Here is a 14,215-nt window from a genome sequence, read left to right as displayed (position 1 = left end):
GTGGCAATAAATTTCACAGCTTCACCATGCTCCATCTAAAGAATTTCTTCCTCATCTCTGTTCTAAGGAGCTTCCTTCTATTGTGAGACTGTACTAGACTCCACCACCATAAGAAGCATCCTCTCCACATCCATTCCATTTAGGTTTTTCAATATTCAATAGCTTTCAATGAGATCCCCCCCCCCCGCCACCAAACATTCTTCCAAGCTCCAGCGAGTACATGCCCAGAGCCAAAAAGCACTCCTCATACATTAACCCTTTCATTCCCAGCATCATTGATCAAAAAACTTGCTCAAATAGATAGGTATTAAAGAGTGTCATGAGGAGTGAGGGGTAGGCGAGGAAGTTTAGAGAAGGAATTTCAGAGCAGAGGATATGGACAGCTGAAGAAATGACTAGCAGTAGTGGGGAAATTAAAAGATGGACAGGAGAAAAGAAGTATGTGAGTATTGAGATTTCAGAGGACAACAGGACTAGAGGAGCTCACAGAGATGGCCGAACAATAGATTTAAAGTAATTCGTATATGGTTTAGGAGAGAATGAAAAATTCATAAGTCATAGACAAGAAAGTGTCATTGATTATTTTGATTTGTTGAATCTATGACACCAATTGATTTGTGATGATAAAATCAGAGCACTGTGGATCATCTTGATTAGGAAGGTTTTAATGTAAGGTCATCAATCTCTAACATTAACTTTGTTTCTCTCCTTCCTGCTTTCCCCTCCCCGCAGTTGTTACCTGACCTGCATAGTGTCTGAAACAATATTTGATTTTATTTCAAATCTCCAGTTTATGTTGTACTTTGCTGTTGGAGCATAAAAGGGCTGATAAAAGAGTAGAGTCCGGGCCACAGTCACTGGAGTCAATGGCAGGAGTTCAGGATGAGTTTGTTAATGGAGGGAAAATATGGGAGGTTGGGGAGTCATTTCTTTCACTGAATACTCCAACCCAGAACCTGAACAAAATACAGAAGAGCATTAAAACTCTAGGGTTGAGACCAACTGCACTAACTTTCATCTGATAATACACACAATGTTCTGCTCACTAACATGCTGAGGTGGAGATAATTGGGAGCTTCAGGTTCCCAGGAGCAAACATCAACGTTAGCCTGTCCTCGTCCAGCCATGTAGATCTCATGGTCAAGAAAGCTCATCAGCTCCTCTGCTTCCTCAGGAGGCTAAAGAAATTTGACATGTCCCCATTAAGTCTGACCAATTTTTATTGATGCACAATAGAAAACATCCTATCTGAATGTTTCACAGCCTGGTAGGCAACTCTTCTTCAAGTGACAGAAACAGTGGACAGTCATGGACACAGCTCAGCACATCATGGAAACTAGCTTTCCCTCCATGGACTGTCCCTATACTTCTCACTGCCTCAGTAAAACAGCCAGCATAAGCAATGATCCCACCCAACCCAGCTACTTCCTCTTCTCCAATGTCCATCAGGCAGAAGATACAAAAGCCTGAAAGCACATACCACCAGGCTCATGGACAGCTTCTACTCTGTTGTTATAAGATGATTGAATGGTTCCCTTGTACAATAAGATGGACTCGTGACCTCACAATCTACCTTGTTATCATCTTGTATCTTAATGTCTACCTACACCTAACAATCTCTGTAGCTGTTACACTTCATTCTGCATTCTGCTATTGCTTTACCTCGTACTACAGCACATCAGTGCACTGTGTAATGTATTGATCTGTATGAACAGTATGCAGGAAATGATTTTCACTGTACCTTGGTATATGTGACAATAATAAGCCAATTCAAATTCCAATTCCCTGCAACCCAAGGACACACTAGAAAAATTCCATTCTCAAATCCAAAATCAAAATTACGTAAGATCTTCCTAATTGTTACTGAGGCTTCAGAGAAACCTTTCATTTATAGGGAAGATAATGTTTCAGAAAATGATGACTTTTTCACAGGTCTTTAAACAAGGAGAAATAAGGTACAGTAGTGTAGTGGTTAGCTTAAGCTTTACTATGCCATTTGTAAGATAGGGGTTCAATTCCTGCTACTGTCTGCATGCAGATTGTACATTCTTCCCACGACGGAATTCATTTCATCTAGTTGCCCTGGTTTCCTTCCACATTCCAAAGGTGTACAGGTTAGTGTTGATAAGTTGTGAACATACCATGTTTGCTCCAGAACCATGCTGACGTTTGTGAGCTGCCTCCAGCACATCTCAGACTGTGTTGGTCATTAACACAAAACAATAGTCCATTACATGTTTTTATGAACAGGTGACAAATAAAGCCAATCTCTACACCTACCCTCTGCAGAGATGGTGTCCGGATTACACTGGTGGTATCTATGTGAAAAGTGAATCAGCACTCGCTCCCTCTCCTGTGTCTCTCCCATAAGTGCAAACTCCTTCAAGAATACCCTGCAAGTAGACATGAAACCATTGTTTAATCAGGTACAAGTCAGAATTGCTTCATCCCAGTCCTGGGGCACAGTGCACCTCATTGGGAGGTGTTGGTCTGCTGTGGAATGCACTGCAAAATGGCCACAGCAAGAGCTTGTGGGGTGAATGATCACTTTCAGCAAATTGCATGGGTTCTGTCATGCTTTAATAGGTCGAAAGCTTGGATTTGCACCAATAAATTTCACCATAATTTTGTCCGTGGTGCGGCCTGAACTTTGGCATCTGAGCATAGTTCAGTGGGTGGCAATCTCACCTAAGAGTGTTGAGGATGCTTTCATGAGGAGATCCTAGGATTTGAGGGCACAGCCTCAGGTTAAAGGGACATCCCTTGAAAACTGCAATAAGAATTTCCTTCTGCCAGAGGATGGTGAAAGGAAATTGTTGCCATGGAAAGGTGTGGAGGCCAAGTCCTTGGGTGGATTTCAGGCAGAGATTGATAGGTTCTTGATTGGTAAAGGGGTTAAACGTTATGGGGAGAAGTCAGGAGAATGGGGTTGAGAGGCATCATCCATGAAAGAATGGCGGACCGGTCAAAATGGGCCAAATGGGATCCTATGTCTAATGACCTTATGGAGACCCACTCCAGGGGCTACAGCATGATAAATTAGGCTTCTCTCAAAACTTCCCACCTCACTTCCTTTGCCTCCCTATCCCAGCAAGCAGCAGGAGGGGGCCTTATGGATGAGATATTAAACCAAAATTCCAGAAGCCAAAAGAAACTGCAGATGCTGGAACCTGGAACAACATACAGAATGCTGGAAGAACTCAAGTCAAATAGCATCTCTGGAGGCTGAAGGTGCGATTCATGTTTGCCACAGCTCGGGGTGTCAGAGTTCAGAGTTGAGTCCCAGTGTCCTCTGTAAGGAGTTTTCCCTTCTTTACCATGAAATAGAAATGTAGAAAACCTACAGCACAATACAGGCCCTTCGGCCCACAATGCTGTGCCAAACATATACTTACTTCAGAGATTACCTCCGGTTACCCAGAGCCCTCTATTTTTCTAAGCTCCATGTACCTATCAAAAGACCCCAAAAGACTCTTAAAAGACCCTATTGTATCCGCCTCCACCACCGTCGCCCGCAGCCCATTCCACGCACTCACCACTCTCTGCATAAAAAACTTACCCCTGACATCTCCTCTGTACCTACTTCCAAACACCTTAAAACAGTGTTCTCTCATGTTAGCCATTTCAGCCCTGGGAAAAAGCCTCTGACTATCCACACGATCAAGGCCTCTCATCATATTATACACCTCTATCAGGTCACCTCTCATCCTCTGTCACTCCAAGGAAAAAAGGCCAAGTTCACTCAACCTTTTCTGAAACTCAACATCATAAATTGGGGGACTACTTTGTGGAGCACCTCTGCTCCATCCGTCAAAAGCAAAAATTTCCAGTGGCCCAGCATTTTAAATCTGATTCACATTCCCATTCTGACATGTCAGTCTGTGGCCTCCTGTGTCATGATGATGCTACACGCGGGGTGGAGGAGCAACACCTTATGTTCTGTCTGAGTAGCCTCCAACCTGATGGCCTGAATATTGATTTTCCCTTCTGATTAAAAAAAACCCCTCCCCCTTCCCTCTTCATCTATTCCCCACTCGTCCACTTACCTCTTCTCACCTCCCCTGGGTCCCCTCCTCCTTCCCTCTCTCCTATGGTCCACTCTCCTCTCCTAGCAGATTCCTTCATCTCCAGCCATTTACCTTTCCTACCTACCTGGCTTCAACCCCTACCTTCAATCTATCCTGCTTCCTCTTCCCCCCAAATTTTTATTCTGGCATCTTCCCCCTTCCTTTCCAATCCTGAAGAATCTCAGCCTGAAATGTCGACTCTTTATTCATTTCCATAGGCGTTGCCAGACCTGCCGAGTTTCCTCCAGCATTTTGAGTGTGTTTCTGTGGACTTCCAGCATTGGCAGAATTTCTCACGTTTACCCTAGATCCTTGTCAGGATAGTGGTGCCTCTGAGTTGCCCAGTCCTGAGTTTTATCTTGAGGTCACCAGGAACTGGTGAACCCAACAGAGGGGGAAAAACCTTGAGTTTTTTTAAAACAGAAATTGTGTGCTTTCTATCTTAAATAAATGCCCATTAATTACAAACATATTGGAGGAAGGGGACAAAAGGCTGTTTGACTGAATACAATAAAAGGAATCTCAAACAATGATATCACAGCCAGTCAAAACTGTAACCCAGCTAAAACCAACAGAAATTTAATTTGCTGGTGTTTACACAACACTGCAGCTCCCTCCATCCCATTGGTTGAAAGCCATCGTATTCGCAAGCAGTCACGAGTCTTTATGAATATGCAGGAGACACTGGAAAGATAGGACTGAGTGGTGGGAGGTCCTCCTGAACACCTTGTAACACACACAAAACATGAGAGGAACTCAGCAGGTCAGACAGCATCTATAGAAAGGAATAAACAGTCGATGTTTTGGGCTGAGACCCTTCATTAGGAGCTTCCCGGCTTGCTGAACTCCTGCAGCATTTTGTGTGTGTTACTCTAGATTTCCAGCATCTGCAGAAGCTCTTGTGCTTCTGAATACGTTGCTATTTAAAGCAGATCAGAGTGCACTGGCGGTTTTATTTGAGGAGATTAGATTTGATGGGAAGTCAATAAAATAAAATAAGATAAAACTTTATTTATCCCAAAGGAAATTATTGAATATACTAAAGAAGCACTTACATGGATATACTGTGTCCGGTGCTCCCGATGTGGCCTTTTATACATTGGCGAGACCCGAAGCAGACTGGGAGACTGCTTTGCTGAACATCTACGCTCTGTCCACCAGAGAAAGCAGGATCTCCCAGTGGCCACACATTTTAATTCCACATCCCATTCCCATTCTGACATGTCTATCCACGGCCTCCTCTACTGTAAAGATGATGCCACACTCAGGTTGGAGGAACAACACCTTATATTCCATCTGGGTAGCCTCCAACCTGATGGCATGAACATCGACTTCTCTAACTTCCGCTAATGCCCCACCTCCCCCTCGTACCCAATCTGTTACTTATTTTTATACACACATTCTTTCTCTCACTCTCCTTTTTCTCCCTCTGTCCCTCTGAATATACCCCTTGCCCATCCTCTGGGTCCCCCCCCCCCCACTTATCTTTCTTCCCGGACCTCCTGTCCCATGATCCTCTCTTATCCCTTTTGCCGATCACCTGTCCAGCTCTTGGCTCCATCCCTCCCCCTCCTGTCTTCTCCTATCATTTTGGATCTCCCCCTCCCCCTCCAACTTTCAAATCCCTTACTCACTCTTCCTTCAGTTAGTCCTGACGAAGGGTCTCGGCCTGAAACGTCGACTGCACCTCTTCCTAGAGATGCTGCCTGGCCTGCTGCGTTCACCAGCAACTTTTATGTGTGTTGCTTACATGGACATTATTTGGATTTCATTGGAAGATTGGATGCTTTCACCATGTGGCACTCCCAAAGTGGGACTAACCCTTCCAGCTCTGTGTTGTATAGTGCCTTCCCCACTTGACTGGCTTTTAAACTGCTCCTTCAAGTGTAGGACACATCAACGGGAGCAACAACCAAGGAGGTCAATCGAACATTGCACTGAAGTCTCAGCTGAGATAACATGGCCAGAGCCTGGCGTGGGGATTGTCCCCATGGAATCAGAAATACTTCACTGCCAGTAGATGATGCATACCAGAATTGATAGTCGTTTGGTGCCAAGCATAAAACACAGGACCATACCATAACAGACAACACAACAGCAACCAACAATTTACAAGAGAATAGTGCAAACAGCCATGAGCAATCAACAATTAACGCAAATGCCAATACTCAAACTTAAATAAATGTGAACATATGAACAGACTAAATAATTACCAACAGAACAGAGAGAGCAGGAAAGACCATTTAACGGATGTTGTGCAGGGACAGTTAGGGCATTACATGTGAGTTTTGTTGAAAAGCTGGATAGCTACAGGAAAGAAGCATTGGGGATGTCATGTCGTCCTGATGGTGATGGACCTGTAATGTCTCCCTGATGGCAATTTGGTGAATAGGTGACTGCTAGTTTGAGTGGCCTCCAAGAGGACCACAACCTTGTCGTGGCTTGGAAGCTTTGGTGCCTCAATGACCCGAGAGCTATGTTGACTGGGGTCAGGGCTTTGTGCTTTGGCTCTCGGTAGGATCACCCATGCCAAACAGGTCAAAGGGTAGAGGCCAGACTTGCAGTGATCCACTGGTCCTCCAGGTTTTGGGGTTCAGCTCAGGGCTAACAACCCTGACTGGTCAATCAAAACTGTTTGGGAAACAGCAATGAAGAATCCTTCTACATCTGTGTATGATGGTATTCCTGAATCTCCACCTGGGCCTTCCATGACAGAGAGGAAGCTACTGACTCGATGAAGGAAGTCGTGAATGCCGCCAGAGATGGAGGACCTTCATTGCCACCCTAAACGCCAGCAGCATAACGAGCAAAAGAAGTAGTTGTTTGGGTGAAGTCAGCAGTAATTTTTCCAGCTCTTTTCTTCGCTCTGGTGATGAACAGGTCTTTTCTTGCCAGTAGCCGTCAGCCAATGATCTTCTCCACTGAGTGAACCACTTGCAGCAACCAGGACTTGGAGGGGGAAGAAGTGGCAGAAAGCCAAATGGTGATTGGGTGGTCATAGCACTTTCAATGATGGCTGAGTAAAAATTCCATCAGAATACACCCTGAGATGCTAAATTTTCTAAACTGGCATAGGAAGAACAATCTCTGCTGGGCTTTCCTAGTGATGAGTATAACATGCTCGTCTCATTTCAACATAATGGTAGTCCCCAGGAATTCCAATGACTCAACCACAGACATAGCTTGACTACTAATTTCCGGGGGGGTGGGGGGGGAGTAGGGATTTGTTTGCAGAAGTCAAACCTCATTTCCACTGTCTTGATAGTATTAAGCTCCAAGTTGTCATGAGCACATCTGTCTTTGACGGTAGGTTACATCATTATCGGGGATCAGACCAACTACAATCCTGCCATCCATGAACTTTAGGATTTGTCTGTGGAGGTACAGTCATAAAGACATAGAAAAGTACAGCACAGAAACAGGCCCTTTGGCCCATCTAATCTGTGCCGAACCACTTAAACTGCCTACTCTGTTCATTTGTACAAAGTGAGAACAGGAGGGTTGAGACAACACAGCCCTGGGGAGAGCCTGTGCTTGTAGACATTGGATCAGGCAAGTAAGAGCCCAGCCTTACATACTGCTTCTCTGAACTCAAAACTGGACACACCACAAATTGTGCCAAACCAGTTACACACCACCTACAATGGCTGTGCCAGAGACATGACACAAGTCTTTGATTGACCTCTTTGATTGTCGTTCCAGATGTTGTTGTATACTGTATGCTTAGAGGATTTTGCTTGACTTGATTAACTTTGGCTATCTTTGGAGATTCTGGCAAGGACTTCTGTAATAAAGTGGCATCAATGATCAATTAGCTAAAATGTTTTTAATGAGATACTACGGAAAAGAAGTCTGACAGAAGGCAGATTTATGGTTTTTATTCCATACCTCAGTGCTTGGTCCAAGCTCAGTCCCGTGAAGTCGAAAAATCGAAGGTACTCCTCAGCCACCATCTTACTGAAGTCATTACTGAAACAAGGAGAGAGTAAAGATAGACAAAGGGAATGAGAGGAGACAAATAACCTTGAGAGAGGAAGAGATGGACAGAGCGATTCACAGACAATAAAAATGAGATGGCGCATTTACAGAATGGTAGACAGGAGGCATGTGAGAGTGTATTAGGGAGACAGAAAGAAAGAGGAGTATAGGGAGAAGAGTGTCATGGGAAAAGAGGAGAGAAGAAGAGTAAAATAGAAAGTGAGAGTCAAAAAAGAGAACAAGAGAAACAAAGTGGGAGAGGAGAGGGAGAAAGACAGTCGATTGCTGGATGAAAGAGAAGCTGGTGCTCAGAGCAAGAGAGAGGAGAAAGGGAGAGGGGCAAAGGAAAAGGAAATAATGACTAATGAAAAACAATGGGAAATTCAGAAAGGGAGGAAGAGGCAACAAAGAGAAAGGGAGGAGAATTACAGAGAAGGTAAGAGAAAGTCAGAGAAAGAGGGTGAGGATGAAATTGACGGAGAAAAATGTTGAGTTTATTACCATATACACTACTATGGTGAGGTACAGGTACAATGGAAAAGTTGCTTGCAGCAGCATCACAGTCACGTAGATTCAGAGAACACACAGGAAGGAATGAATACTGAAGGTTGACACACGAGCATCATAAGGATGAATTCATAAGGAGTGGAAAGCTTTTAATGGGGACAGGGGCCCAAGGGACAGAGAGAGACGGGATTATAGACAAAGAAACAGAGATAGGCAATGAAACACACAGAGATGAAAAGAATACATAAAAGATGAGAGAAAATAATAGCCACAGATAAAATACTTGGCTCACAGTTTTGCAAGCTATGTGTTAAAAATGGTTATGTTGAGGAGGAATAAAAAAGAGGGAGAAAAAATTGGATAGAGAGGAAAGGAGAATAAGAGGAGTATGGGAGGGCAGCTGGGTAGGAAAGGAGGAGTTTGGAGATTTGAAGCGACCGTGAAAAAAAGATAATTGTCAGAAAAGGCCAGATCTTACTGGCAGCAGTCTTCCCACATCCACACCGACCTGGACCAAACTACAAGAGAGTACAAGCTCACATCCAGGTTTTTATTGCTCTATAAATGCTTTGGAACCTCTGGCATTAGCCAGTAACATCTGGATGTTGTAAAGCATCGAGACAGTAGGCACTGCTTGACGATAAAACCACTGAGTACAATAATTCTTTAACTTCAAGTGTTTGGTTTGAGCTGAGTACAGAATAGTTTGGATAATCTGACTGAAAACTCTGGCAAAGAAAAAAATCATTATAAGGTTCAATAGGAGAACTAGGGAAGTTTATTGTCAGTTGTACTCAATATTAAATCTTCCTGCTTTCTCTTTTCCAGTGGTTCCTCGAGGCTTTCACTACAGTTCAATGATGAAGATAATGTGGAACCATAGAAGCTTACGCAGATGGGACAGGTGGTGTCTGGCTGGGAAGTGGTTCTTAACGTGATGTGTTCATTCCATTTATTCATTTATTTACTTACTTACTTACTTACTAACTAACAAACACAAGATCTCTGCATGCTCCTGACTCATGGCCCTCCTGCCATTTGTACTATAGCTTCTGTACTTCTCCAGGAGTCATTAGAAATGGATTTTTTTCCAAGGATCCTTTAAGTGCATTCTTAAATCTTTTCCCCTGTACACCTAGTAATCTCTTCAGAAAAGAGTATCCACTTTTGGAATCTGGTGTCAGGCTAACTAATGGCATGGTCTCTCCAATGGAGTCAAGTACCTCTAACCAGGGCTTCTGCTAGAGATATTGATGTAGGTTTACGTATCCTTCAATGGAATTTAGTGAACCTTATGAAGACGGTGTTGGCTGTCTTTCTCTAATGTTATTGGACATAGATCAGTATAGCACAGTACAGGCCATTCAGCCCATGAAGCTGTGCTGATGTAGGTTGTCCCAGTCTCATAAACATCTAGGAGGGAGGGTTCACTAATGACCAGAAGACCACGAGTTTTGTTCTGCAACTGCAGAGGCACTGGTAAATGTTGCCACTAATGCTGGCCTTCCCAAGGTGTCAGTAAATGGTCCACACTTTCCAGACTCCCCTGAGAAGCGTTGCTGTCTATGGGGATGTTGTACAGGGGTCGGAGATCGGTAGAGGACCTACTATGGTGGATATTTAGCATTAAGCCTATCCTCTTGACAGTTACATTGACAAGTCTGTGAGGAATTTCTTTAGCCAGAGGTTGCTTAATCTGTGAAGTTCATTGCCATAGGCAGCTGTGGAGCCCAAGTCGTTGAGTATATTTAGAGCAAAGGTTCTTGATTAGTAAGGCTGTCAAAGTTATGGGGAGATGGTAGGAGAATGGGGTTGAGAGAGAAAATAAATCAGCCATGATCAAATGGCAGACTTGATAGGCCAAATATACTTATATTGCTTCTATGTCTTACGACTTGGAACTTAGATCCAAAGTGTGCAAGTAAACATCAAATGTAATACGTACTATAATATTAAATAAGTTCCTTGTAATCACACCATGTTGCCAGCCACTAGATGGGTGCAATTAAGCACATATATATTTCAGCTCCTTCCTGCATCCAACCCTATTGACATGTAGAGGAGGATCTGACTGCATTGTAATCAGCATGTCCAACTTTCTGAGATTATTATTTTAAAACAGGATGTTTGCAGTAATGTAGTTGGACAGACGAATTGGTTAAAATGCACTCCCTTTCCTCATGTGAACATAATATAATGCTGGCTGCATGTTGCATCCTGTTTTTTAACTCACCCAGAGGTAAGCTTTTTTTTAAAAAACAGAGAGTGGTAAGTGCATGAAACATCCTGCCAGGGGTGGCAGTGGAGGCACATACTGTACATTAGGGACCGTTAAGAAATTCTTAAACAGACGGATGGTAGATAAGTAGAGGGCCATGTAGGAGGACAGGATTAGATTGATCACAAAGATTACAGGGTCAGCACAATATTGTGGGCTGAAGGGCCTGTACTGTGTTGTAATGTTCAATGTTCTAAGTTCCATGTTCCAGAAATTTGATTCAGTTGGCCGACAGCCCAACAAAAAGAAAATCACTCCCTTTGCCACTCTTTCCAATCTTCCTCCCTCTACCCTTTGGGTTTCCAGCTCTACTCACTTCTTCCCCAGGTGTCGAGCCACATCTGACCTCTTGAACCCGTCCAGGTAATAGAGGCGTTTGGCCAGTCGTTTGGCAGCCTCTTGGTCAGTCTTGTTGCCATTGGCCAAAGTGTCAGTGCTTCCCAACGCCAGCTGTTCAGTACTGTCCATCTCGGACTCTGAGTCCACCACCAAGTGGTTCAAATTGCTGTCACTGGGAATAAGCACATCAGAAAAGTGAATGAAACCAGCTTTTGTGTTTGGTCGCTGCCTTTCTCATAATTCAGTCACAAATAACTTCACTCACCTCAATGCTGAACTGATTCCACAACCTACGGACTCACTTTCAACAACTTATAAACATGTTCTCAACATTGTTTATTTATTTATTTATTTATTTTTGCACAACTTGTCTTCTTCTGTACATTGCTTATTTGTCAAACTATACACAAACAAAGACTTTCATAAATTTTATTGTATTTATTTTCCTGTAAATGCCTGCAAGAAGATGCATCTCAAGTACATGGTGACATATACGTACATCGATAATAAATTTACTTTAATAAAAGCCTGGCAATCTGAAGGAAAAAACAGAATAATGCTTAAATACTTGGCAGGTCAGGCAGCATCTGTGGAGAGAAAAACACTTGGTGTTTCGCGTCAATGAGCTTTCAGCAGAACTACAAACGTAGAAAGAGTTGGATTGTTTTTTAAGATGCAGGGTAAGGGAGAAAATGGGACAGCTAAGTGGTTTGTGAGATGTAGAAGGTGGGAGAGATGAAATAGTTGATAGTGACAAACAAAAGAAGGAAAACAGGAAAACTGAGGAATCATTTGGTGGAAGGTCACATAATAGGCCCATCATTTACTATATCCCATTCAGGCATCTCCACTCTTGGCTTCTTGTGATTTTTTTAAATAAAGTTTAATATAAGAATGAATGTTGGGTTGTGTTGTTCTTCGATCTTGGCAATCCATTTGCAACCGTTTTGTCGCCATTCGAGGAGACGTTATCAGTGTACTATTGATTGTGTGTCCTCCGAATGCTTGGCCTTTATCTACTCATCTATCAACTGATTGGTCGTCATCACGGAAACTCAACTGTCTAGATACTGATTCGTTGTGTGGCAAACTCTGTGCGTTGTGGTCTGGAATTTTGCCCGCATTGGATCGAGGTCTATAATCAGCTGATTGATAAGTATATAAAGGCCATGCATTCCGAGGACACACGACAAATAAACAGCATACTGATGATGTCTCCTCCAATGGTGACAAAACGTTCACAAATGGATTACCAGGATCAGAGAACAACTCAACCCAACCATCAACCACCCGGGCTACACATTTTCCAAGTTATTTCAATAAGAATGAATAACACCACCAAAGCTTTTGATAAAACAGATTATGAGTTCCCAAGTTACAAGTAATGGTGTCTTTTACTGATGGCACCTCTACAACCCCTTCCATCAGGCAGGACAAAACAACAGGAACACGTGGATTCCACCAACTTCAGGTTGCCTAGCTGACTTGGAAACATTCTGCCATTCCTTCGTGGCCTCTGAGTTGAATCCTGACAACTTCCTCCCCACAGATTGGAGGGGTTAACCAGAGGAATCACAGCAATTCATGGAAGTTTCTTGAGGGTAATTGGGGAAGGGTATTAAATGCCAACCTTGGCAGCAATACCCACGTCCATGAAGTAACTGAAAAATCAATTCCACCTACACACATCTCAAACTTTGGCACAACCTTCAGAAGAACCTCAAACACAAGAATTTAATTTTGACTTATATTCTTGTCAAGTACGATGGTCATATTTTGCAAGTGTCCACATTGACCAAATAACCAGTCATTCTATTTTTAACTTACTTGATTGATTTATATTAAAATGCTGGCACGAATTACACAGAAGCCATTTCTGTTCCTCAAACAGTTTTTTAGCACTGGTTACAGTTGTGTGGGTGAGAGTTACCTTCAGTGACAGAACACAATCTTAATTTAAATCTTTGAAGTAAATGACAGCATAGAATTTCCTACTATTATATACAAAAGTGACTTTGTGAGAAACCCTTATCAGGTCCAGCAGCATCTGTGAACAAAGAAACAGAGTTACCCCTTCAGGTCAAAGACCCTTCCTTAGAACAGCTGCCTGAACTACTAAGTTTTTCCAGCATTTTATGTTTTTGTTTAAATTTCTGACGTCTGTAGTGTTTAATTTTCAATATTATTTCTGATTAGACAAATTTTCAAACAAGCTGCAATGGAAAAAATGGACTGCTTTTCTAAATTGGTGCAGATATGAGATGCAGTAGCTATGGAGTCCATGCAGATTAACTGGTTACTGAAAAATCTTTTGAAATAAGCAGTTAAAAGGGAAACATGGAAAGATATACACCAACACTCTGAAATACCTCAAAGTACCACCCACATAATGCATTAATCTGATGTGTAGGATGTGGCCTATAGTTGCACACAAAGTGCCCTCAAACAACATAGTCCTCAGAATGAAATGGATAAAGGCTACATTAAGTAATTTCATAGAAAAGGGACGGCAAAGTCATTGTAAACATTACAAAGCAGTGGTGGAACACCCACTTCATCAATGGACAGTTCACAGAAAGCACCCCTCTCACATCACCTTTGGAAGATGACTATTTATTCCAAACATTAAATGCCTTATTTGGTTTCTAAAGCACTTTGGAGAACCACCTGGACAATACAAACACCGATGTCAGTATGCTGTTCATTAACTATAGCTCAGCATTTAACACCATCATTCACACGATCCTGATTGATAGGTTACAGAAACTGGGCCTCTACCTCCCTCTGCAATTGGATCCTCGACTTCCGAACTGGAAGTCCACAATCTGTGCGGATTGGTGATAATACCTTCACCTTGCTAAGGATCAACACTGGCACACCTCAGGGGTGTGTGCTTAGCCCACTGCTCTACTCTCTCTGTACCCATGACTGTGTGGCTAGGCATAGCTCAAGTACCATCTCTAAATTTACTGATGATACAACCATTGTTGGTAGAATCTCAGATAGAGACCAAAGGGTGTACGGGAGAGAGATATACCAACTAGTG

The 14,215-nt window shown here is 42.8% G+C and overlaps 1 protein-coding gene across 5 annotated transcripts in view; it reads right to left on the bottom strand.

Moving 5' to 3' along the window:
- The window catches only part of LOC134358370 (PH and SEC7 domain-containing protein 1-like), a 179,616-nt gene that overhangs the window by 92,805 nt on the left and 72,596 nt on the right, over positions 1-14,215 (bottom strand). For 4 of the 5 annotated variants that reach the window (XM_063070518.1, XM_063070519.1, XM_063070520.1 and 1 more), the window contains 3 exons: positions 11,147-11,341; positions 7,956-8,036; positions 2,281-2,393 (listed from right to left, as the gene is read on the bottom strand). In XM_063070518.1, the coding sequence (XP_062926588.1) occupies positions 2,281-2,393; positions 7,956-8,036; positions 11,147-11,341 (389 nt within the window). The remainder of the gene's footprint in view (positions 1-2,280; positions 2,394-7,955; positions 8,037-11,146; positions 11,342-14,215) is intronic. The other variant, XM_063070522.1, reaches the window with a different exon arrangement.

The sequence above is a fragment of the Mobula hypostoma genome, chromosome 18 (genome assembly GCF_963921235.1).
Source record: "Mobula hypostoma chromosome 18, sMobHyp1.1, whole genome shotgun sequence".
NCBI lineage: Eukaryota > Metazoa > Chordata > Chondrichthyes > Myliobatiformes > Myliobatidae > Mobula > Mobula hypostoma.
This window is presented reverse-complemented; position numbering and strand designations above follow the sequence as displayed.